The sequence below is a fragment of the Moschus berezovskii genome, chromosome 21 (assembly GCF_049115385.1).
Source record: "Moschus berezovskii isolate FMDL1 chromosome 21, NW_MosBer_1.0, whole genome shotgun sequence".
Lineage (NCBI taxonomy): Eukaryota > Metazoa > Chordata > Mammalia > Artiodactyla > Moschidae > Moschus > Moschus berezovskii.
The window spans coordinates 53,517,062-53,542,919 of record NC_142480.1 but is presented as its reverse complement, the minus strand read 5'-3'; the positions used below and the strand labels follow the sequence as shown (position 1 = coordinate 53,542,919).

Genomic DNA, 25,858 nt, shown 5'->3' with positions numbered 1-25,858 from the left:
AGGGGAGACCGCCATGGTGCAGCACGTGATGGAGGCAGGTGTGGGATTCCCGAAGCTCAGAGATCACTGGGCGTCTGCTTCCCTGGGAGAGTCACAGAAGACTTCAGAGAGCTGAGTCCTGCCAACCCAGTCTGGGAAGGAAGAGGGAGCAAGGGACACAGTTGCAGGAAAGAGTTTGCTCAGAGCTCAGAGGTGTGACCGGACACAGCAAGGGGCTAGAAGTGTACACTCACACACGATGGGCTTGATCAAGCTAAGTGAGGAGTGTGGCTCAGACGGTAAGGTATCTGCCTGCAATGCAGGAGACCTAGGTTCGATCTCTGAGTCAAGATGATCCCTGGAGAAGAGAATGGCCACCTACTCCAGTGTTCTTACCTGGAGAACTCCATGGACAGAGGTGCCTGGTGGGCTACAGTCCATGGGGTTGCCAAGAGTTGGATACGCCTGAGCAACTAACACTTTCACTTATCCTAAAGACGTTAGGGGACCATTAGAAGAATCACTTTCTGAGAAGTAAGTGGGAAAAAGTTTTGAATATGAGTCAGTAAAGACAAATTTGGTCCAGCCCACCTGTTTCCTCTTTGACCCTTTCTGGAAGGCCATTCACTGGCTCATGGGTCTTCAAGCCTTTAATGAAAGTTCACCAGAGTCTAGATCTGGAATGTGAGTTTCATTGCATGATGTATAGAAGGGTGCAAAGGCATTGGAGTCTCAGGAGTTATTTGGATTTGTTTGCGATTCTTCTCTTTTCTGGGAACAGTATGATGATTTCTTAGTCAAAACGTATCCTTATTTCCAAATAGAAGAGACAATTTAACAAGGGCCAGTGATTTCCAGTTCTTGAGAAAAGTATCCTCAAAAGGTTTCCTTTTAGCTGATTAGAATGAGTCACTCCCCAGGGGGCTCTCTCTGCAAAGGCCTCCTTGTGCCCAGAAAGGGATGTTGCTGAGAAACCCTGGCATTGATATTCAGGGATGTATAACCCTTTCATAACTGCTAACCTCTGGAGCAGCTTCATGACTTAACGTGGAAGTGCCCATAATCACACACAGTGGAAACTGCCAGGAGCACAGCATCTATGCGGCCCCCTTGCAGTGTCATCCTGGAGAAGACAGTGGAAGCAAGAATAGAGTTCTGAGACTGAGAACCCTCCAGGTTGCTTCCTCTCGTTGATTCCCTGAATAAACCTTTCCCAGGAGTGTCTCCCCTCATGCTGAAATTGGGAAATGAACTTGAGTGCCTCTTCTAGTTGAAGAGCATCAGAAAAATGACTGGAGAGTCGATTTCTCATGGGGTGAAGCTCGAAGAGGTTACTCGACAGAAGGCTCGGTAGGCCTGAGAGTGAAAGGCCCAGAATAAAGCTTCACCCCATCCGACTTCCAAACTAGTTCCTGCCCTGGGCCGTCCTGTTGACCAAAGTAGAGTTGCTCCTAGTGGCCTCTTTCATGGGGGTCGTATCTGTCCACAGTGAGTCTTCCAGTGTGAACTTGCCCCAGCCAGGCCCTGAAGGATGGGTGTGTCCTAGTGACGATCCAGATGACTAAGAAGCTGAAAACTCTTCTGCAGTATGAGCCTTATAGAACAATTTGAAGTAATTTACTTTGAAAAATCATCTCTTTCAAGAGATGCAACATAAGGAGCCTGACAGAACCTCAGAGGAAGGGAACTGGAGGGGCAAATGGGGCCCTTTCACTTTGGAGAGCTGAGGAAACTGAGACCTGTGGAGGAGGAACCGGCCTAGAGTCATAGTAACTAACTCAGGGAGCCAGGACCCGAAACACAGTGTGATGGCTGTGCCTCTAGCACTCCTTTTAGTGTTCAAAGTGAGTATTTGACCTACTGGAATCAAGGCTGTGACAGGGCATTTGGCTTTTGTATAAAATAAGCATAAAGTCTAAAACAGACATTGGAATAGGCAGCATGAGGCAGGCACTGTGCTAGGGAGACTTAATTAAAGTTTCAGCAGTAGATAGAGAGACCCTGCCCTGAAGGAACACTCAGTGGGGGAGAAAATGTTAGTCGCTCAGTAGTGTCAGACTCTTTGTGACCCCAGGGACTGTAGCCCTCCAGGCTCTTCTGTCCGTGGGTGTCTCCAAGCAAGAATACTGGAGTGGGTTTCCATTCCCTTCTCCAGGAGATCTTCCTGACCCAGAGATTGAACCTGGGTCTCCTGCATTGCAGGCGGGTTCTTTACTCAGTGGAGGAGAAAATCATAGGATCATCCAATGTACTGTGACTGGTGGTATTAGGAAAGAGGCCTATGAACCCAGCAGATGTTGAGGAAGGAATGGAGAAGGCCCTGGGGTCTAGGATTCTGGCCTTTTCCACACTCATCCTCAGAATCCGGGCATATAAGTCAGGAGAGCATCCTGCCCTTGACTCAAGGGTGACCATTCAAGGACCTGCGGTCCTTCCTGAGTCAGAATGGGAAGTGTTGCCGAAGGGTGGTGTCTGTTGATTTGCTCAGGGAGCCTTTCCCTGGGGAGGATCTCGCCGTGGGATCCCCACAGACAGATCTATTACTTGCTTTTCTTCCCCTCCAGCCTCCTGGCCCAGCTCAGTTAATGACTTCATAGCAGCTGTACAAGCTGATGCTGGCCCTCTTGAGGCCCTGAGGGCTGGGTTTTTTCTGTCAGCAGCCCTTGTGGGTCTAGGAGTTGAGATGAAAATCACGTCCTCAGCAGATCATGGGCGCTGCTTCATCTTTCAGAAAGTCTCAGCTTCATCTTTCAGGAAGTCTCCCACTTTCTCTTGAGTCAGGGCTCCTGGAGCTGCTGAGAGGTGGTTCTGATGACCTTTCTCCTCCAGCTCTAGACCCGGGGTATTGCCAAAAACTCAGGGTGGATAGGAGTCTAAGTCAAAAGGACACAAACAGGTGGATTTTCAGATTCACACTCCTTTGACGCAGTCATACAGATTTCAAAGCCCCTGTGACGGGGGTGCATTTACATATCATTTGTGGGTGTTCTTACATGTTTATGTTAATGTCTCTGTGTGTGTGTGTGCATGCATGCTCAGTCGTGACCGACTCTTTGCAACGCCATGGACTGTAGCCCACCAGGCTCCTCTGTCCATGGGATTTCCCAGGCAAGAATCCTGGAGTGGGTTGCCATTTCCTCCTCCAAGTATGTACGTATAGTTCCGTGTCACTTACGTATTATTTGTGACACAGATTCACATGTCGACAGCAGACACTTTCACTTTTAGTTTTGGTAGCCTCTCAGCTTCCTGCCCGAGAAATGCCGGGTTTCTCCTTTTTGTTAATCAGAGATGGCACCTGCTTGTTTCTCCTCCTCCTCATGATGTCACACGCCTGCTTCCCAGAAGAGGGATGCAGTCTGTAATCCCGGGTAGTCACACCCTGATGTGAGCGGCTTCACCAGCTGTCCATAGGCCGCCATGGCTGTGAAAATCAGTGTGCGCCTCTAGTCGCTGTGTTTAATGTCACCCAGCGTTCTGCTCTCTTTTCAGATTGTGGCGCCTTTGTCCACAAAGGCTGCAGAGAAAGTCTGATCTCCTGTGCAAAGGTCAAGATGAAGGTAAGACATTTCTGCCTGAACCAATGAGATCCTCTGAGTTGGGAGACTTGGGGTTAGAGTTTCTATTTGTCTTTTTATCATTTAGTACCTCCTTTGAGACTGCAGTAACCCAGAACGTTTCATCTCTTCTTGACACACTCGGGAATTTGTGGCTTTCGGAAGATGAAATGCTTTCAGAACTTGTCCACATTGAACACACGTTTCTCTGTGATTGTAATCTGTGTCACCAGTATAGTGACTTTCTTCTTAACCATGTCTGCAGACCTGCTCTGCTCTTCACGCTCCTGCCTTTCTCCTTGGGGACCACGAGGGCAGCAGGTGGAAATCAGGGACTCTGACGTGCTGATGGTGGGGAGGGCAGGGTTCTGATCCAGGCTGCCCAGCATCCTTTTCTCCACAGGCTCACGTAGATCACATGAGAAGGGAATGGATGGTGGTCCAGGCTCTGAGTATGCACGTCACATAATAACACCCAGTGCGCGTCAGAGGCCCTTGTAGAGTACGAGACTGGGGGCAGACGGGCGTTTAGGTGGCCCGGGTGGTTTCTCAGTGTTTCAGTCACTCAGCTGTCTTTGTTCTTGTCAGAAGAGTGCTTTCCAGCACCATCTACATGTGTGTTCAGCGTGCTGTTTGCTTCCAGTAACCAAACACGTTTATCTAGTGAAGTGGCCTCAGACTTGAGAGTCACCTCGGGGGCTTGTTATAAAATGACACTGTGCCAGTGACCCACTCCCAGAATTTCCGATTCTGGGTGGGTGGGGCCGAGGAATTTACCTTTCTAATAATGTCCCAGAAGATGCTGTTGCTGCTGGTCCGGGGACCACACTTTGAGAAACACTGAACTAGTGTAAAGACAACAGGCTTCTGTACCCTGGACCTTACGCAGCCCATGGACGTAAATTTTGTCCAAGGGCTGAACTTTTCTTTTTTTCCACAGTATTTATCACCTTGGGGCTTCTCTGATGGCTCAGACGGTAAAGAATTGGCCTGCAGTGCAAGAGACCTGGGTTCAATCCCTGCGTCAGGAGGATCCCCTGGAGAAGGGAATGGCAACCCACTCCAGTATGCTTGCCTGGAGAACTCCATGGACAGAGGAACCTGCCAGGCTACAGTCCATGGGGTCGTCAAGAGTCAGACGCAACTGAGTGACTAATGCAAAATACCACCTTCTTAAGGTCTATTTGTCTGTTACATTTACTTTCTGTGATCTGTACCTTCCCCCAACTAGACTGTATGTAAGCGTCACACTTGCCAGGCAGTGTGAAGTCAGAAGTGTTTGATCCATTGGCAGCTCCTAAGCCCGTAGAATAGAATCTGGGCTGTAGGTCCTTAGATGTTGGAGAGGCAAATGGAGGTGACAGCCTACTGGGCCGAGTGGCTACCACCTTCTCCAGACAAGATGCACAGGCCCAGGCTGCTGCCTCCTGCCCCCTCCAACTTGCCTCCATCCTTGTCACCTGCCTGACCCCATGGGCCTTTGAATTTGTGATCTCTGGTAAGAATGTCATCATCATAACTGTGCCAGAGAAAGACGGCGATGGGGACATGGTCTATCCCGTGTAAAAGAGTGTCATCAAAGAGGGGGAATCCCATTCTAAACAGACCCTTTTCCACTAATGGTTTATCTCAGACTAGTTGCTTCCACCCTGGAGTATTCTCACATGGTGTCTCTGTTCCATGCCACAAAAAAAGTCTTAAAATTAGCACTTTCTCTAATAATTATTTAACGCCTTATAAATAAATGCTGGTCACTGGAGAGATGGAAATGAAAAGGGCACAGATGCTGCTCGTGGGGAACCAGCGTTGTGGGGACGATGGACGTGCAGACAATGACCATAAATAAGGAGAGAACTATAAGCACAGCATTCTGAGGGGTGCCAGTCGCTGCCTCACGGGAGGAGAAGACGGAAGCTCACGGTGGCTCTGCCCCCGAGGTCTGACCTTGAAACTGGAGACTGCCTGGCCTGTGAAGGGAGAGGAGCATTCCAGGCAGAGGAGATGGCTCTCGCGGAGTCGCAGGCGACAGCCAGCGCGGGTGGCCGTGTCTGAGAGTAGGACCCTGAGGACCGTTGGCAGGAACGGGAGCAGCTGGCTTTATGTTCCAGGCCTCTTGAGACTTGATAGAAGATAGGTTGTAAAATCCATAAAAACTTGTGAAATTTATCAAAATTTCTTTTTCTTACAGCAGCCCAAAGGGAACCTGCAAGCACACGACACATCCTCGCTGCCCACAGTCATCATGAGAAGCAAGTGTGAGTAGTCTGCCCGCCCCTCGTGGCTCCTCTTGGCCCCTCTAGTTCAGGACTTACACATACTCTGTTGTGTCCCTTTGTTATTCTTAATCACGTTTTGAACACCTATTTTGCAGTAACTTAGAGAAGCCTGCAGTTTTATTGACCGAAAGCTTGGCAGTCTACCATCAGACCCTCTGGAAGGTCTTGGAATTGTGTGTGTGTGAGAGAGCTTACAAGGCAGCACTTGAGCCTTGTTTATTTAAGCGAGTGACCCCCATGTTTTTTTGAAGCTCCTTTTCCATGAGTAAACAGTGAAACTTGCTTTCAGTGCTCTCAACATCAAATGACATCTTGCTTATTAAACTCCTTCACAGACTGTGAAATTATATAGTTTGGGGGTGTTTTGTTTTCGTTTTTTCAGGGTCTTCAAGGGGTGCACAGATTGAGTTCCTCACACTCCGTCACATCAACCTGTCTTCTCCAGTCTGGGCAAAGCTCCACTTAGGTTTCGCTGCATGTTTTCCCCTTTCATTCTCCATTCTCTCTCTCTCCCTTTTCCCCTCATCAGCGCACACTGTGGTCTGTTTAATGCAGACCTCTCTAATCTGTCGTATCTTCAGACGTGTGTGTACCTCTGAAAATATCTCTTACTGTTTAGTGTGTTGAATTTAAATTAGACAGTACGATTTAGGCTTTTCCCCTGATATGGTTTTGAGATCTGCGTGTGATATTATGTGAAAGCTATCATCTCAAATTGCTGCGTGGTATTCTTTCAGGAACATGCGCCACATTTTAATTACCAGTTCCCCCAAAGACTTGAGTTGTCTCCACCCACTGCCATAAATAACGCAGTAATGAATACCACGTTAATAAGCTCACAGAACCTGGTTGAGACTCGCCCCCAGGCTGTGTTTTTCAAGGCCTAGTTCCTGGATCAATTATAAGTGCCAGTTTTGGGCCCTACCCAGGCCTACGACATCAGAGAGTCCATGGGTGGAGCCCAGTGCTCTGTTTTAGCAGACGCTCCAGGTGAGGTGATGTCCACAGTGTGAGAACCGCTGCCCCAGGCCCGACTGTTGTGAGCGCTTCCAGACGGCTCGGGACGGCCACTCAGGCTGTGCTGCCGGCGAGGGTGTGGAGGGTGTGGAGTCCTGTCAGATGGAATTCTGGCTATTATCCATCTTTGCACGTAAATTCCTAGATGAAAGTTATGCTAGACTGTCACCCACTTTAACAATGATCCAACCCATCCCAACACCTTTTACCAGCCTACTCTACTAAATTTTTTTTCTGGCTCTCTTGACATTTATCTCTTCTTTCAGAAATCTGCTTTCTTTCAAATCAGATATAAAAGGTCTTCCCCAAAGCTGCCTATTATATTACCTCCAGCCCCCACGTGTATTCTTATTCCCCTTTTGCCCACCAAGGTAACGTAGCAGTAAGAGTCCAGGTGGTGGACTCGGATTATATGGGTTTGAGTCCTAGCACCCCACTTAACAAATTACTGACCAGAGGTGTATTAATGCATCTTTCGTTACCTGAACACTATTGACCAGAGACTTTATCGGTATCCACCTACCTCACAAATTGGCGGCCACATGCGTTAGTTTCTGCAGAAATCCTCTAGTTAATAATGTGTTCAGTTCAGTCCTGCTGCTGCTGCTAAGTCGCTTCAGTCGTGTCCGACTCTGTGCGACCCCATAGATGGCAGCCACCAGCCTCCGCCATCCCTGGGATTCTCCAGGCAAGAACACTGGAGTGGGTTGCTATTTCCTTCTCCAATGCATGAAAGCGAAGAGTGAAAGTCGCTCTGTTGTGTCCAACTCCTAGCGACCCCATGGACTGCAGCCCACCCGGCTCCCCCATCCATGGGATCCCCCAGGCAAGAGTACTGGAGTGGGGTGCCATTGCCTTCTCCCAGTTCAGTCCAGTCGAGTGAAAAAGTTGGCTTGAAGCTCAACATTCAGAAAACTAAGATCATGGCATCTGGTCCCATCACTTCATGGGAAATAGATAGGGAAACAGTGGAAACAGTATCAGACTTTATTTTTTTGGGCTCCAAAATCACTGCAGATGCTGATTGCAGCCATGAAATTAAAAGACGCTTCCGCCTTGGAAGGAAAGTTACAACCAACCTAGACAGCATATTGAAAAGCAGAGTTGATATTGTGTGAGCAGCTGCGTAGCCTCAGACAAACATTTACAGCTTCCCCCTACCCCCCCGTACCTGGTATTCCTCCTCCGTGGAAGGATGCAGTGGGATCATCAGGCGGTCACCGGGTTTAAGTGAGGTGATGCCCGTGAAGCCCTTGGTGGTGGGCTTCCCTCAGTGGGAACGATCCTGCTGCCGTGGCCTTCGTGGGCGCAGGTGCCGGGGCTCGGAGCCAGTGAGCAGCCTGCCCGAGCGGGGAGGGATCGGTTCCCAGCAGTCTCAGAGCTCTCCCTCAGCTACCCCCATGCCCGTGCTGCCCTTCAGTGGTAGTCGTGAGGGCTCTGCGTGGCCTGCCTTGGCTCTGCTGCTCCGCCGTCTCCCCGGTCTGCATGTCCGCCCCGGCCCGCCTCCTCCCTTGCCGTCTCCGTTTCGCATTAACGCTGCTTGAGCATCTCTCCCTCCAGACGCTCCACGCCCCAGAACAGCCTCCTTTCCCGTCTGCCTGTCCACGGCCTCCCTTCAGGGACGTCCCCATTCAAGGACTCATGTTTCTCCCTGCCTCTGATGTGTTTTTTTTTGTTTGTTTGTTTGTTTTTAATAATTTTATTTATTTATCTTCGGCCGTGCTGGGTCTCTTGGCCATGCAGGCTTTTCTGTATCTGTGGGAAGCAGGGGCTGCTCTCCCGTTGCACGGGCTTCTTGTTGTGGAACTCGGGCTCTCGAGCACAAGAGCTTAGTAGCTGCAGTGCTCAGGCTTAGCTATCCTGCAGCATGTGGGAGCTTCCCGGACCAGGGCTCAAACCCCGGTCTCCTGCAGTTGGCAGGCAGATTCTTTACCACTGAGCCACCAGGGAACTGCTCCTCCATCGTATTTTATCTGCTCACAAACTTCCCTCTGAGACCCTGAGGTATACTCCAGTCCCTCACACTAGAGCCTGTTTGCCTCTCTGCCTCTTGCCCTTCTTCCCTGTTGGGCAAGGCCCCCCATCTCCTGGTGCTCTGCATATTTCCTGCAAGAAGGGTCTGGTCATGCGGCAGTGCAGCAGGTTACTGATGATTACATCACCTTCTTCTGGATAGAGTCTGAATGGCTTTATCCCTTTTATTAAGTCAAGCACATCCTGTAGTGCTGTGAAGCTGTGACAGCTGCCCTGGTCATTTCCTTCAGTTCCTGATGCTGCTAGGGCTGGACAGATCATGCTGCTTGCGTCTGGGACAGGAGCTGTGTTACCACGGAAAAATCATCTGTTGCCCAGATGTCAGTGTGACTGCCTGACCCGAAATCAGAGCTCCAGTGTCCTCTTTGGGCGTGTGCAATGGCCATGAACTTGGGCAAGCTCCGGGAGATGTGAGGGACAGGGAGGCCTGGTGTGCTGCAGCCCATGGGGTAGCAAAGAGTTGGACACGACTGAGCGACTGAACAGCACGAGAAATACTCAGTTATGAGGACAGATTAGCTGGGTGACATCGAACACAGGTTGCATTTTCCTCCTCTGTAAATTAGAGGAATTGGTCAAAATCTGTGTTCTCAGACATTGTACAGAAGAAACTCTTGGGAAACTGGGAAAAAACATCTTATCCTAGGTTCCACCCACACAGGACAGACAGGGCTGGGAATTTGCATAACTAAAAAGCTCCTGACACGAAAAACAGTGGCCTAGGTCATCTCTGAGGCTGCTTGTGTCCTTAAGATTCTTTCAGTCTCCTTCTCTCTTTGAATTAGTTTAAGTTTTTAAACGCATGGTGCTGTCCCATGATTCTTTACCCTTATTGCCTCATTTCCATCACACTCCACAGGTGGCTCCATTTCTTATGTTTGTCTTCTCCAAGTTTCTTTCTTAAAAGCAGATACCAGTTTGGATTATTTATTGTTTTTAAAACATAGAAATGGTCTGTGGTGCATTTTATTCTGCACTTCGATTTTCTTTTCCCCCTTTAATATATTATCGTGCAGTTTTGTGTCATTTCATGCAGGATGTCCTCGTTTTTATTTTAAAGCTTCATAGTATCCACCAGTAGGATATACCGTGATTTATTAACTGACCTTATTTTGGTAACTCATTTTACTTTTACTGAACTTTGCACCGAATACTTCTGGTCATATGTCATTGCAAGTGAACAAGTAAATCTTGTGGAATGAACATGTCCTGAAGGAAACCACTGGATCAATAAGTATAGGCATTTACAGTTTCAGTAACTGTTGCCACATTGACCTCCGTAGAGTTTTTGTCTCCAGTTAACACTCCCAGGGTGGATCTCTTTTAAAGCAGTCTGCTCCTATTTGATACTTGTGAGGCGGGTCCATGCTGGAGGGCCCGAGTCACTGACACTTGGGGGTGTCCTCTCCTGTGCAGCCTCCCAGCCCAAGGAGCGCCCTCGGTCTGCCGTCCTCCTGGCCGATGAAACCACTGTCGCCCCCGTGTTTGCTAACAGACGGTCCCAGCAGAGCGTCGTGCTTTCCAAAAGCGTCTCCATTCAGAACATCGCTGGGTAAGTGGGTGTGTGGAGACAGCACGGTTGACATCTAGGCAATGAGAGCGTCATAATTTATACCAGTTGATAAAAAGATGCTCTTGGGAAAGAACGTGTAACCTAACAGTTGGTGCATAGCTGAGTAGCAGAGACGAGCAGGGTGAGGGTTACATTGGACACAGCCGTTCCGTAGCAAGGACCCCCATCGCACACCACTGCAGGTAAGGCTTCGTCCATGATCAGTCCTGCCTGTAAAGAACCTGCCTTTTAAGAGGAGGATTTCTAGATCAAAATAAGAGGTGGAAATAGGGGGGAAAAAAAGTGATTTAATGCTGAATGTTGGGCTGCAACCACTTACGTTTTCAGATGTCATACTTTCCTATTGGTCAGATAAACCTGGGAGGACAGGGTAGTTTTGTTTTATCTTTTTTTTTTTTTAATTCTATTTTCCATCCTTGCATCTTGCCTCTTCAGTCATGAGTGAGTAATGGGCCGAGGAAGGCAGTAGGCTCCCAGCCCCTCCTCTGCCCTGAGCTCCTCTGTGATCCCTGCAGAAGCTGCCATGGCCCCTGGCTCTGGAAGCCCCGGCTGTGTGTGGTTAGTACAGGGCTGATTGTGATGTGGCTGGCTGTTTGGGCTCAGGTGCCTGCCTTCCCACCAAATAAAGAAGTCACCTCAAATGTAGGGCTCAAAGTGTCCCTAGCGGCTCTCCTCACCCAGGCTGGAGGAAAATTCCCAGCTGAAGGATGCAAATCTCCTTTTGTCTGTGTTTCCTAACCTCTGTGCTGGATAACATTTCTTCCTCCTTAAGAAAAAAAGAAAAAAAAAATTCCAGGTATTTTTATATCATTCTGTCTTGGTGGCGTGATTATCTTCTTTTCAGAGTTGTTTAAGTTCATCTCAAATGGTTTATATTATGACTTTTAAAAGTTGGCCTTTAAATAAAATTTCGTTTTAAGTGACTGTGGCTTACCTCTGTGCCATACCACAAATGTATACTGGGTGCTTGATGTGCTAGCTGGGATCGAGAAATTCCAAAGAATATGGTTTAGCATAAGTCCTGGCTCTGTAGGTGTTTAGGGAACACGAGGAAAAGGTGTTGTGGTTAGACACGAGTTTCAAACAGAGAAATTTAATATATAATGTGTACACAGTTTGAAAGAAGAGCATTCTTCTTGTTACTTATGGTTTAAAAAATAAAACTGCAAGGTTCAAAAAGTTCATGGTTGCAGTGGTATTTAAAAGCCTCTGACCTCCTTCACAGTTCATGTTGCACGTTGCCAGGTACCTGACATGAGTAATTTGCCTTCTACATTGTCATTTTATAGCTTTTCAGAGCTTCACAAACCATGGCTTCTCAGAATACACCTGACAGTATGTGTCTCCTTCTGTCCCTAGAGTTGGCAACGATGAGAACATATCGAACACCTGGAAGTTCCTGTCCCACTCAACAGACTCACTGAATAAAATCAGCAAGGTCAACGAGTCCACGGAGTCCCTTACTGATGAGGGTAAGCGGAGGCCGCAGCCTGTGGTGGGCGTCTGCAGAGGCTGTGCCGTTAGCTGGAACACAGGCACTGATGGAGCAATGGCGCCTGCTCTCCTGGCTCCTGTGATGCTTCTCTGAACTGCCTGGGCAGCATCAGATGCTTTATAGTGAGCTGGTGAACCTGCTTGTCCAGTTGGTGGGTACTCGTCCACTGGAGGACGTCATTGAGTTTAATGTGGTCAGCCTCTGCCGCAGACACTGCTTTCTTCCCCTAGACTTGGCGTACATGTTCAGTTCACAGTTGTAAACCTACTCTCTAAAACAAGGAGAGTCACCAGGACCCTTCTAGCTCTTGCTTCATGTCGGAATCATGTCTTAATCACCTTTGATTTGGGTTACTTTTTCACCCTTAACCATAGTCTTGAATATAGTGTATGTCACTCTTGAACAGAAAATGCCCCTTTCTAATAGAATGTATATACTGTGAATATCCCTGTCTAAGTGCAGAGTGCACAGTCTCCTGAAGTTATCACCCCCAGGAGTGTCCAGCAGAGGTTTTTCAGAGGTCACTGATGGAGGACTCTGACACCGATTTTTTTCTTTTTCTTTTTTTGAGGAGTAGGTACAGACATGAATGAAGGACAGCTAATGGGAGATTTTGAGACTGAGTCCAAACAGCTGGAAGCAGAGTCTTGGAGTCAGATTGTGGACAGCAAGTTTCTGAAACAGCACAAGAAAGATGTCGTCAAGCGGCAAGAAGTGATTTACGGTGAGAGGCCCCGTGTGCTCTGCTGAGGTCTGATTCTCGTTGTCTGGTGGGTGGTTTATTGTACTATGGCACGTCAGTTTTCAAGTATGTATTATAGCCATCTCCAAGATTTTCTTTAAAAGCTTTGAGGTATAGAGACATGATCTTTTTTCTGTCCTATTCCCTCTCTCTGTAAAATGATCTTGTTGAATTTTATTGAATATGAGTACTTATTTATGCAGTGTTCTTTAAGAGATCCCCTGTGACAGCACAGTTCAATTCCTCAGCTGCAGCGGAAACTAGACTAAATACAAGTCCTTTCTGGGAAATGGGAGCATAGTCAGTTATGGAAGGTCCTGAATCCCAGTGAAGATAACTTTGAAAACCACCATTTGAGAGGGATGGAGTCCAGTATGCCTGTCAGAAAGTAGTGTGAGGTCCCGGGAAAACAGGAACAGGATGAAAACTCTTCAGGGAAAAGGCGACTCTCAACCCAGCCTTAAAGTTTAAGTTGGGCCATAAGCAGCCTTTAGACAGGCCCGTGCTCTCAGGAGCAGGGGAATCGGCGAGGGGACATGCCTGATGGTCCAGCCCTGTCGCCCCCCAGAGCTCATGCAGACGGAATTCCACCACCTCCGCACCCTCAAGATCATGAGCGACGTCTACAGCCGGGGCATGATGGCCGACCTGCTGTTCGAGCAGCAGATGGTGGAGAAGCTCTTCCCCTGCTTGGACGAGCTCATCAGCATCCACAGCCAGTTCTTCCAGAGGATCCTCGAGCGGAAGAAGGACTCCCTGGTGGATAAAAGCGAGAAAAACTTTCTCATCAAGAGGATCGGGGACGTGCTTGTGCAGCAGGTGAGCAGGAGCAGGGCCCCGGGCACTTCCCACACACAGACAGACACACACGCACGCATGGACACACAGCAGGGCCCCGGGCACTTCTCTCTCATACACACACACAAACACACATAAAGACAGAGAGACACACACACACATACACACGCATGCACACAGACACATACAGAGAGACACACACACGCACACCAGAGGACTGGTAGCCATGTGTTCTCTTCCCTGAACTGCCTGTGATCTCGGTGAGCTTGAGCGGGTGATTCCATGTCTCCAGCCCTCAGTTTTCCTTTTTTGCAATTGAGGACAGTAGGTTTTCTCTTCTAATGCTATTTTAAAAGCCATGTGTATATAAAGTACCCAGCATACTTGCTAGGTATGCAATAAAAGTCAGGTTTCCTTGCTTTTGGGGGGCGTTTGCTTTGTGAGCACTTAAAACATCTCTGCTTTCAGCTTCTCTGTTGGTTAGGGGGAATGGAAAGGCTCCCGTGAAGCTTTGGGGTGAGGATCATGCCTTGCTGACTCCAGAGGCCTAGTCCAGCAGGAATGGACTAAGCATGTGTTGTCAGGACCACTTATAGAAACTCAGCGGCTGCCCTGCAGTGAGCATAGCTTCAGATGAGGTAGCACTCGTGGTAATGATAGAAGGGCCACGCGGAACTGTTGGGACTGCCGGCCTGAGCTAAGCAGGGTAAACAGCCCTAGGTAACCATGGCTGTTTCATGGCTGTTTCTGACGGCTTTCTGACTTAACCAAGGTGATGTTCTTAAGACTGCTTCCTCATGAAAGACTTCTAGTGAGTCCCTTCATTTTATTGCTATTTTTATGACAAATGGGAGTTAGAACACATTTTGCACAGTACATGGATACTTCTGTGTTTATTATTTTTTAAATATCCATATCAGCTTTATTGAACTATAATTCCTAAGCCATGTGATCCACGTGTGTAACGTGTGCCGTTCAGTGGTGGTTAGTATATCCACGGATTTGAGCAGCCGTCACCAGGGCCCATCGTAGAAAGTTTTTATCATCAGCACCCACCCCCGCTTCCCCAACGTCCCCCGCCCTAGGCAACCACTGACGTACTTTCTCTCTGGATTTGCCTGTTCTGGACGTTGTATGTAAATGGAATAAAACAGTATGTTGTCCTTAGTGATTGGACGTTTATCCCTTTATCCTTTGATGGACACGAGGGTTAGCTCCCCTTGGTTGGGGGCTGTCGTGAACAACGCTGCTGTGGACATTGATGTGCATGTTCTTGTGTGGACATGTTTTTATGGCCAGGAGCGGAACTGCTGGGTCATATGGTAACTCTGTGTTTAACTTCTTGAGGAACTGCCTGTCTTCCAAACCTCGTGCACCATTTCATTCTTCTGGGGGAAGTTATGAGGAAGATCCCCTGGAGGAGGGCATGGCACCCCACTCCAGTGTTCTTGCCTGGAAAATCCCAAGGACAGAGGAGCCTGGCAGGCTGCAGTCCATGGGGTCGCACAGAGTCAGACCTGACTGAGCCACCGAGCCTAAGCACAGTGAGGAAGCCCTCCTGGGTTCTGCAAGTAGAGCGGACCCTTGGCACATGGTGGTAACTCGAGTTTAGCACCCTGAGTGTTGGCATAAGCTCTGCTTGCTTTCCTCCACAGTTCTCGGGGGAGAATGCCGAACGCCTGAAGAAGACGTACGGCAAGTTTTGTGGGCAGCACAACCAGTCCGTGAACTACTTCAAAGACCTCCACACCAAAGACAAGCGCTTTCAGGCGTTCGTGAAGGTAGTGACGTGAAACGTGGAATCCCCACCGATGCCCAGAGCCTGGTGTCCCTGTGAGGTTTAGCCCGAGCCTTCCCCTCTGGGTCGTTCCTGACATTCGGTCTCCTCCCTTGCAGAAGAAGATGAGCAGTTCGGTCGTCCGGAGGCTGGGAATCCCCGAGTGCATATTGCTTGTAACCCAGCGGATCACCAAATACCCGGTTTTGTTCCAGAGGATACTGCAGTGTACCAAAGGTGAGTCTCTCTCTTGAATCAATCTTACTTGCCAGTGGCGTGTTCCCTGTCTGTCCCGCAGAGGCCCCATAGAAGGACTCTTGCACATCAAGGAGGACTAAAAGAGAAGCCTGTGTTTTCTCTTAAAAATGGTTTTCTTGAGTACAAACCTGAAATGTCACGTCACTAGACTTAGAGTGAATGAGAGCGAGAAGGGAAGGAACCACTGGGTGATCCCAGCCAAGAGTTCAGTGGCCTGAGAGCTTGTCACTTGTCTCTTGCTGGGAGAGGACACTCCCACCTCACCTGCAAGCGCAGGGATCGCTGCTGCTTCTCCGTTAGTCAGTCCCTGCTAGTTTTCCTCTCTGCTGGTCCTGCTCCGCCACAGTTACATTGAGGATTAGGTAAAACAAAGACATAGATTAAAAACTGGAGGCCCCTCTCCCTAAAGATGTTGGATTCCTTCCACTTTAGAAGGTAGCTTGTGGGACTTCCCTGGTGGTCCAGTGGCTAAGACTCCTCCCTCCCAGTGTAGGGGGCCCAAGTTTGATCCCTGGTCAGAGAGCTAGATACCACATGCATCAACTAAAGGTCCCATGTACTGCAACTAAGAGCTGGTGCAGCCAAATAAGTATTTATGCATCTGTATATGTATAGATGGGGCTTCCCTGGTGACTCAGACGGTAAGGACTCCACCTGCAATGCGGGAGACCTGGGTTCGATCCCTGGACGAGGAAGATCCCCTGGAGAAGGGCATGGCAACCCACTCCAGTGTCCTTGCCTGGAGAATCCCATGGACAGAGGAGCCTGGCGGGCTGCAGTCCATGGGGTCGCAGAGTTGGACAGGACTGAGTACGCACACAGAGCACGTGTGTGTACAGAGAGGGAACGCAGCTCGTGAGTGCATGCCATCTGTCTCACTGAAGCGTCTAACCTTATTTAAACTCTGACTGAGCAAGTGTTCAGCGTGTCGGCCTCGCTCTGCCCACAGAGCACGGACAGTGCCATGGGGCACGGAGGCAGGGTGCTGTCTCCTGCCTGGTAGGGACCGAGCTCCCCTCTCCTCCTCAGACAACGAGGTGGAGCAGCAGGACCTGACGCAGTCCCTGGGCCTGGTGAAGGACGTGATCGGCGCCGTGGACAGCAAGGTGGCCAGTTACGAGAAGAAGGTGCGTCTGAACGAGATCTACACAAAGACCGACAGCAAGTCGATCATGAGGATGAAGAGCGGCCAGATGTTCGCCAAGGAGGACCTGAAGCGGAAGAAGCTGGTGCGGGACGGGGGCGTGTTTCTGAAGAGCGCCGCCGGGAGGTTGAAAGGTGAGGCCCACTCACGTCTGAGGCTCCGCGCGCTCCAGGGGCGAGCAGGCAGGATGCAGGTGTCCCCAGCCCGCTTCCGGGCACCCTTGTCCGGGCGTTCCGCAGGAGCAGCCGTCATTCAGTCCTAGTCTTGTATCAGAAAGGCCTGGACTGAGATGGCTCACAAACCACGCCGAGTACAGGAAGGCAACAAGGATCTGGTGCGATCAGGGGCATGAGAAGATTTTTAAAGAGCAAAGAGTCAGCTTCATACTCAGATGTGAGGTCCTAAAGCAGATGTAATCCCCCATGAGAGACAGGCAGCAAATTTGGGATCAGGGTCTCTGGCAAAACCACTGCCAGGAGGGAAGCACCACCAGCTGCCCCATTCATAGGCTCTCTGAGATTAGAAATACAGTGTCGATTGTTCTGAAGAAACATTGGAGGAATTCTCAGTTCCTGAGACCTTAGAGAAACATTTAACTCACAACTCAACTTATTAAACTTTGTTGTTCATAACTTTTATTTTTCTCTAAGAAAAAGAGATCATGAAAGACACTCATTTCCTGTTTGATCTTAGTTTAGTTTTTTGTTTTGAATGATCAACCCCATCAAGTTAAGGAAGTTAGGAGGTCTGTTCATTCATCTCTGCATCTTGTCTGTTGGGTTCTTTGGTCTCTCTAATAATTTTCATCAAGCCTGTATCCTCTGGGTCTGTCTGGTAAGTCTAACCTCACCGGTACCCCCAGCCTGCCTCCCTGGCCTCAGTGAGCTGAGCACACAAAGCCGCCCCACTGGCAAAAAACTCAGGGGAGTGAACTGGCCACGGAGTCGGTGATGCCGTAGGCTGCCGACAAGGCCGGAGCATCCTTAGCCAGCTTGGGTCTCCGCCTGCTCAGAGCGAGGCATGAAGGCGGATGACGCAGGACACCCTGCTTAGAAGTTGGGCTCGGACTGCAGAGACGTTTAAAGAGGCTCTTGCCCTGCAGTGTGACGGCTGCTGGAACAGAGGCACGAACTGGGGACTAGGAGAAGGGACCTTCAAGTCACGTCTTGAAGGATGGAGAGGAGGGTGCGTGAGAGCTCGGAGCCCTGGGAGGGGTGGGCGGGCAGGCATCGGAGCGAGCCAGGAAGTACGGCTGAAGCATGAACTCGGGGCCGGCGGGGGTGGACACGTGCTCCAGGCGAGGGGCTGACTGTGATCCCGGGGGTGGGAGGGCCTCACAGCAGAGGGTTTGAGCAGGACAGGGGCGGATTCTAGTGTGGGCTGTGCACTGCTGGGGTAGCCGGAGGACAGCCGGAGCCCAGGGGGACCGCCGACCAAGCCGAGGACAGTCCCTGATGCAGGGGCCTGGGGGAGAGTCCTCCAGGCAGGGTCACTTCAGAGAGAAGAAGCACCCCTTCCGGCCCCCAGTCAGCTCTGCATCTTCCTGCTCCACGATGAACTGCATGGTCCCGGGGCTCCCTCCTTCGGCCCTGATGCCCGGAGACCACAGCCGGGGGCTCTGGCCTCCCCACCACGGTGAGGCTGTCTCCACCGCCACCTGGTCGTGAAGTGCCAGTCCTCTTGTGAGAGAAGGCTTCCTAGAGCGGCCCCTGCCTGGAGCCAGTGCCCTGTTCCTTCTCTACACAGCAGTTGATTCATTCGTTCCCGAAATAAAAAATAATTGATTCCAGCTGTTGGAACAAAGTCGTGGTCCAAGCAATAGCAGAATGATAGGCTTCCTGGCCCAGAACGTCTCCAGCGGCAAGAGGAGTTGGTTTCTAGTCATTTTCATCCCCCCAGTGAACTTGTGCCAAGAACAGCCAGTCCTGTGTCGAGTAACCCTTGAAAGGGGATGGGATTGTTTTCCTCTCATCTAACACTGGTCACATAAACTTCAGAATCAAAACTAAAGTTGAAAACTTATGTGTTAGGACATTTTTTTTTTTTTTTGGCAGACACCTGAACTATTTAAAAGTAAACTTTAAAAAAAAAACTAAGTTGTCAAAACTAATGGTAGTGCATGGAAAATTACTGTGGTTTGCGCTGAAAACTAGACCTCCCCAGGACTTGGGCCTGCTTGCCTCTGTTCCTTGTAGCTTTGCCGTGAATTACACAGGGGGGCACCCCCGTCTTGGCAGAAGTGGTGGAAAAGGCCGGGAGGGGCCTGACCACCCAGGAGGGGGCTGCAGAAGTCAGCCTGTTGTTTTCTCCAGGGAGTCATAGGCACCCCAGCCCCTTTCCTGGCTGAAGGTGCTACCGAGAGGAGCCAGCCCGTGAGGTCTCAGTAGACGACTCGCCTCCAGGGATGTCCCACTTTGTCCTTAAGGGAGCACTGGGAAATGTCACTGCATACTCCTCGAGAATTAGAGCAACTGTTTGTGGCATTTTTTTGATTTCTGGATCCAACTAGAGATGTTATTTATTTATTTTGAATACCAGAAAACAGCTTGTATCGGGATATAGCCAGTTAACAATGTGGTTGTAGTTTCAGGTGGACAGCAAAGAGACTCAGCCATACATATGCGTGCGTCCATTCTCTCCCAAACCCCCTCCTATCCAGACTGGCACATCATGTTGAGCAGAGTTCCCTGTGCTAGGCAGCAGATTATTGTTGGTTATCCATTTTAAATACAGCAGCATGTACACGTCCTTCCCAAACGCCCTAACGATCCGTGCCACCTCCATCCCCCGCCCCAGCAAGCATATCTGGTTAGAGATGTTACTTTGCCTCTTGTTGCATCTCAGTTGAGAAGAGCAGATATGGAGAGGTTGAGGTTGCCGGTGCTGTGTTGGGCCGAGCAGAGCGCGGTGCTTGGTGTGCCTGAGACGGCTTGGGTGTTGGGCGGGCCCCTTGTCCTCCAAGGCCTGTGGAAGAAGCCTGCCTTTCGTGACGAGACTGAGACAGCCCTCTGCATCACCTCCTGGCAGCCTCCTGTCTGCTGTCCCATGCCTTTCCCCTTACCGTGATCAGAAGCTGAGAAACACTGTGACCCAGGAGTATTTTGTGGAATGTATTGCTGCAGTCCTGCTTCCCAACTTTTATTTTATTCTCAAAAACCTTGCCTTGTGGGATCCGTCTTTCCAGCACTGAGTGCTCAGACCTTCCCAGCACAGGGTTTTGGTGATCAATCCCATTTCAAAATGCCTCTAAAAAATCTAGTGGCCATATGTGAACCCTGCAGAAGTGCCAGACCCTTGCCTGGGAGGAGTGTGGTAAAGCGCCGTGTGGGTGAGCTGCTGGGTTATCGTCTGATCACGTGCCGTGGGGGTTCTTCCCTGCTCAGTGATCATGGCTCTCTTTCCTCTCGCTGCTCTGCAGAGGTTCAAGCAGTCCTGCTGACTGACATCTTGGTCTTCCTTCAAGAAAAAGACCAGAAGTACGTCTTTGCGTCACTGGTAAGCTGAATTGCTCATCTCTGCTGTTTGTAATTAACAGTGTTCCCAACCGTGAGGGTAGGCGGTGAGTGTCACTCAGTGTTACTGCTCTGTCACCCTCTCAAAACCGACCCGGGGCAGAGTCCTCTGGGTCACTTCTCACATACCCTTGCCGTTTTCTGCCCACCTCCCTCCCCTCCAGTTATTTTTCTGTTCCCTCAGAATCCTTCTGAGAGCCTTCGGCATTTGATCCAAAAAGAAACCTGTCGTTATAGTATTTCTCATGTATTATGTCTTACAAATCGTTCCCCCTTATAACCTTGCCAGCTAGAGTCTATGACGAAAACCAGAAAGGACGTGAACCTTGATAGCCTTAAGTTTTTGTTTCCTTTTTGGAAATCATTTTCTGTTGGATAAAATACAAGTGAAATAACGAGCTCTTTGGTTTTTCTCCTAAATCTGCCATTGTTTGTTAAGCCATATGCTTTTTTTTTTTTTTTTTGAGAGAAAAACAAGATATCATGTATTAACCCATATATCTGAAATCTAGAAAAATGGTACTTACTGATGAACCTGTCTAAGGGCAGGAATAGAGACGCAGATCTAGAAAACAGACTTGTGGACACAACGAGGGAAGCGGAGGGTGAGATGCATTGAGAGAGCAGCAGTGGCGTGTATATACCGCCTTGTATAAGCCACAGGCTCTTCAAGGGCATCTAGTCCGTCCTGAGACGGAAGCTGTCTTAAGAGTTGGGTTGTTGCCTCCACGTCTTCTAGCTGTGCTCTCCCCGCTTTCCAGGACCAGAAATCCACGGTGATCTCTCTGAAGAAGCTGATTGTGAGGGAAGTAGCGCACGAGGAGAAGGGCTTGTTCCTCATCAGTATGGGGATGAAGGACCCAGAGATGGTGGAAGTCCATGCCAGCTCCAAGGAGGAGCGCAACAGCTGGATTCAGATCATCCAGGACACAATCAACACCCTGTGAGTCCCACCCCGCCCTCGGGATCGCTTGATGGACGGGCCGCCGTCGGGATAACGGACCTCTGAATAAACGTGGTGTTCTCTTGTGGTTGTGTCAGGAACCGAGATGAAGATGAAGGAATTCCTAGTGAGAATGAAGAAGAAAAGAAGATGTTGGACACCAAGGCCCGGGAGTTAAAAGGTGAAGCTGGTGGAAGTGGCCCAAGGGCCTGTCGGGGCAGTGGGCTGCGGGGAGAATGGGGTGCTGTCACACAGAAGAACCTTTGCAGATTTTCAATTGATCCCAGAGCCGGCCAGACAGGCGCGAACCTGGGAGGGGGGATAGCTCGTCACAAAAGAGAAACCAGGTCTGAGCTGACACAGGTCCTGCAGGAGCACCCTGTATAGTGAGCGTGGCCCGTGGGAACGCGTCTGACGCTAGACCATGGGGGTGTTGGCTCTCTCGCCTCAGGGTCAGTGTCCGTGGGCCCTGGTGACAGTCTCGGTACTTTGTAACAGAAGAAGTTGCTGGGATTCACAGGCACACCTAAGATTAAAACAGGAAGGAGAGGTGCTTGAGGGAAGGAATTTCCCAGGTGATCCGTTCATTGGTCGCCCCCACACGGTGCCCTGGGTTCCAAGTGTGTCACTAAGCGGTTCAGGGCAGAGTGTGCTTCCGGGTGGCGTTTGACCGCTGTCTGTTGAGGCCCGCTGTCTCGTGCGGTCTCGTCTCCACCCCTGCAAGGCTGTACTCTAAGCAGGTGAGAAAGCTGGGCCCACAACTCAGAGCGGCCCAGGGCCTCACACCGGCTCCCTGCAGAGCCGGGTTCAGCACTGACTGCTGAGCGGCTCGTGTCTTCCCCTTTGGTGCTCCTGAGTGTTCGGAAAGAAGCATGAATTGTGCTCCAGAAAGAAGTAAGGCCAAGAGTCAAGTACATGTAGGCTCCCCAGGAGTTCAGTTCATTCTCTTTCAACAGTGAGAGGGAAAAAAAAGATGGACAGATTTAGACTGGAGTCAGTCTAGTTGTTATCTCTTCCTATGAGTAGGATGGCAGAGATGAGAACCGCCTGCTTTTTAATTGAAGGATGATTGCTTTACAGTATCATGTTGGTTTTCTGCCGTGCTCGTGAGCGTGAAGGGAACAGCCTTCTCTTCACATGCCTGAGGCACCTGGCCAGGCGCAGTGCTCGGTGCTGGGACGCAGCGATTCCTGAGCTGGAGTCCCTGCCGTGAGGGAGACCTTCGTAGATGACAGGCCCTGTGGACCACAGGCATGTAGAGAGTGTGGGACCCGGGAATCCTGCCTGTAGTCGGTCTCACAGAGAAACTGACAGGTGGACAGTGAAACAGGAATGAAGGTCTGGTGTGTCTGGGGTCAGGGCTGAGTGATGGGAGACTAAGCCTGGAAGCCACCACATGTTGAAGTTCAAGCAGGGAATGATAACAGTTTTTTAGCAAAATGTAAACAAGTTTTTTAAATCGGTATTGATGCCAGTTGGGAGAATTGCCTGCAGGCGCTGGGAGAGCCCACTGGGAGTGGGAACACCAGCTGGGGGACTCTGCGGATAAGTTGGGTGAGAAGTGGGCTGGAGGCGGGGTAGAGGCGAGTGAGAAATGAGGAGCCGCTGGGGGAGGTGGGACAGAGTGTGGAGAGAAAGCTCCCCCAGCTTTCCAGCCTGGGTAACCGGCGGGTGAAGGTGCTGTTGACCGAGGAAGAGGCCAGGGCTCCAGGGAGGAGGTGGATGGGGTGGGGGCAGAAGCAGAGAACAGAGGCTTCTGACCAGCAGAGAACTAGGCGTCTAAGTGGAGGTGCCACTTGACAGTGAGACTCAGCAGTCTGGTACCCGAAAAGTGAGCAGGACTTGGGTGTCTTGTGTGAGTTAATGGGCTTCCCTGGTGAATCAGACAGTAGAGAATGTGCGTGCAATGTGGAAGACTCAGGTTTGAGTCGGGAAGATCCCCTGGAGAAGGGAATGCAGCCCACTCTTGTAGAATCCGGTAGACAGAGGAGCCTGGCGGGCTACAGTCCATGGAGTCTCAAAGAGTCGGCCACGACTGAGCGACTGACGCTGAGTTATCAGCCCTTGGGAAGCAGCTGAAGCCGTGGGAGTAAATGCGATCCCTCCCTGAGAAGGAGGTGTGGAAGGTGTGGAAAGCAGTCCAGGCGGAGCGGGGGGACCAAGCGCAGGTCTGTAACCTTTCTGCCAGAGAAAGAGTGGGAAGAAGTGAGCCAGCCTAGCAGTGTCAGGGCCCGGGGCGGGGAACAGGTTTACCTGTCGCTGGAGAAGAGGAGATGGAAGGCTTGATTGGATGCAGGCGTGAAAGGTCCCCTTGGAGAGAGCAGACGCAGTGACAGGCAGAGCCAGAGGGGAGTGCAGGGGCTGAGAAATGAGCAGGGCGATGGGAGAGTGGGACACAGCGCACACTTGTTACATGGGAAATCCTCAGGTTTGCCTCAAAAGACCCAGGATAGTTTTCCAAGTAGACACGACGGATAAAAACTCCGATACTGCCCTCAGGATGAAACAGGAAGGGGGCGTGGGGGAAGCTGTGTTCCTTGCTGTCCCGGGCGTTGCCACGAGGTGGCGTGCACATCTCAGTCATCGCCTCTCTCTGACCTGTCAGATGACCAGGCCCCTTCTCCAAATTCCCACAGAGCAACTTCAGCAGAAGGACCAGCAGATCCTGCTCCTGCTGGAAGAGAAGGAGATGATTTTCCGGGACATGACTGAGTGCAGCACGCCCTTGCCAGAGGACTGCTCCCCAACACACAGCTGTAGAACCCTCTTCCGCTCCAACACAGAAGAGGCTCTCAAAGGAGGGCCTTTAATGAAAAGTGCAATAAATGAAGGTAATTTACATTCAGCATCACACACACCCCCACAGTGGTTTACACACTAGCATTATCTACCAGTGAGTACTTTTTTTTGTTGTAAAACGAAGCACAAAATACAGAAAACAACCCAAACGTGTTTTGCTTTGGTAAATTATTACCATCCTTGTAACTATTTCCCAGGTCCAGAAATAAACATGTGGCCAGTTCCCTGAAAACCTGTCTGCATCTCCTATCTCCGTCACAGCTCTCTTCTTCCCTCCTACAAGCCATAGGTATTATGACTTTTAGAGTAATTACTTAGGTTTCTTTATGGTTTTATATGGCCATGTAAAACCATACAAGTGGTTTTAGGCATGTTTATAGACACTGATTTAGTTGTGTCTGTGGCTTTTGATACTCATTTTTAAGCGTCTTCATTTCAGTCCTCCACCCGCCCCACTATTCCTTTCTTTTCCACACAGTTTATCCGTGAGCTTTTTGGCCTACAGGTTTCTCCCTTTTGGACTTTATTCATGCAGCGGTTCTGTTCTTCTGCCTCTGTTTCCTTCAGAAGGTGCTCAGCTGGGTTTGGGGGCTCAGTTGCTCAGAGGTGAAACCCCTTTGGCAAGCTGTGTTCTGTAGTGTTTCATCTGGAGACACAAACTGTCTGTCTTTATTATTTTTTGTAACGTATAGGAGAAGCACGATAAAAGGATGAATCTCTTTTCCCCCTGTTATTTACCCGTTTTCAGGATAGTGACCTGACTTATGGTCATTCTCTGAAAGTGACCAGTACTTTTAAAATATCATTATAGACTAACTGATTTAAATATATCTGATGGGCTTCGAGCCATTGCACTTCTTACCCTTATTGGAAAAGTTTAAAAGGGGCTCCCTCTCTGCCAACATGCACCTTCTCGTGTTGCCTCTGAACCCTTTGGACAGGACCCCAGCGTCTTTGAAAGCCGCTCTGCTGTTTGCTCTGTTAAGATGCTCCAGGCTCAGCTTGTTTTCTGCACATTTCTGGCACTAGCCTTTCTCTGAGAAGCTGTGGTTTCTTCTAGTGGGAAATGATGTCTCAAGACCACTGTCTAGGTGCTGGGGGTGGTTGTCACTGCTCGGGTTTTTGCTGTTAGTAGGTTGGGCCTTTTCAGTGGGCCTCTTGGGTGGAAATGTGTATGTAGGGGGGGATGGCAGTGAATTACACCAATAATATATTTAGTTCATCTTGTGAACTACAGACGCAGCTACTCAGTTGCATCTGACTCCTTGGGATCCCCCTCCAGGCCCCCCCGTCTATGGGATTATCCTGGCAAGAATACTAGAGTGGGTTGCTGTTTCCTCCCTCGCGGGATCTTCCCAGCCCAGGGATCAAACCTGTGTCTCCTGCATTGGCCGGTGGATTCTTTGCCCATGAGCCACCTGGGAAGCCCTGTTTTAACTTCATCTCTTCTGTGTTACACCTGTATCTCTTGTCTTCCATATTGTGAATCCTCATTCTTAAGGATACATGATAGAAATAAAGCATCCCGTATTCACCCTGACACGTAGGCACTAATACTGCTATCACTAAATAGGGCTCTTAAGTGCTGTGCCCGCCCGCCCGCCCCCCTTTGATCAGTGGCACTTTGTCCACACGGTCGCCTTCCAGCCGCTGTCTGTGGCACCCTCCCCTTCTTCGACCTGCGGTCTTCATTCTGCAGGAATCACCGCCAGTTCTCATCAGCGCCCCTCCAGTCATGTTGGATGTCTGAAGCTTACTCTTTAGTTCCTCCGAAAGATTCATGAGGATAATATTCCCCGAGTCCTTGTATACCAGTGATAACTTGTGCCTTTATACTGGAAAGTCTGTTCCACTGGATATAAAATCCTTGGTTCCCAGTTTCTTCAAGTACCCTAATTCTCAAATGTGTTATTCATTTTTCTCTGACAGAAAACATTTCAGAGTCCAGTCATAA

The 25,858-nt window shown here is 49.9% G+C and overlaps 1 protein-coding gene across 9 annotated transcripts in view; it reads left to right on the top strand.

The window, feature by feature from the left end:
* The window catches only part of AKAP13 (A-kinase anchoring protein 13), a 315,522-nt gene that overhangs the window by 274,002 nt on the left and 15,662 nt on the right, over positions 1-25,858 (top strand). For 7 of the 9 annotated variants that reach the window (XM_055417745.2, XM_088829675.1, XM_088829674.1 and 4 more), the window contains 13 exons: positions 3,472-3,539; positions 5,725-5,791; positions 10,280-10,415; positions 11,796-11,908; positions 12,503-12,655; positions 13,242-13,492; positions 15,127-15,252; positions 15,368-15,485; positions 16,536-16,784; positions 20,069-20,145; positions 20,924-21,105; positions 21,204-21,286; positions 23,742-23,936. In XM_055417745.2, the coding sequence (XP_055273720.2) occupies positions 3,472-3,539; positions 5,725-5,791; positions 10,280-10,415; positions 11,796-11,908; positions 12,503-12,655; positions 13,242-13,492; positions 15,127-15,252; positions 15,368-15,485; positions 16,536-16,784; positions 20,069-20,145; positions 20,924-21,105; positions 21,204-21,286; positions 23,742-23,936 (1,818 nt within the window). The remainder of the gene's footprint in view (positions 1-3,471; positions 3,540-5,724; positions 5,792-10,279; positions 10,416-11,795; positions 11,909-12,502; positions 12,656-13,241; positions 13,493-15,126; positions 15,253-15,367; positions 15,486-16,535; positions 16,785-20,068; positions 20,146-20,923; positions 21,106-21,203; positions 21,287-23,741; positions 23,937-25,858) is intronic. The other 2 variants (XM_055417749.2, XM_055417746.2) reach the window with 2 other exon arrangements.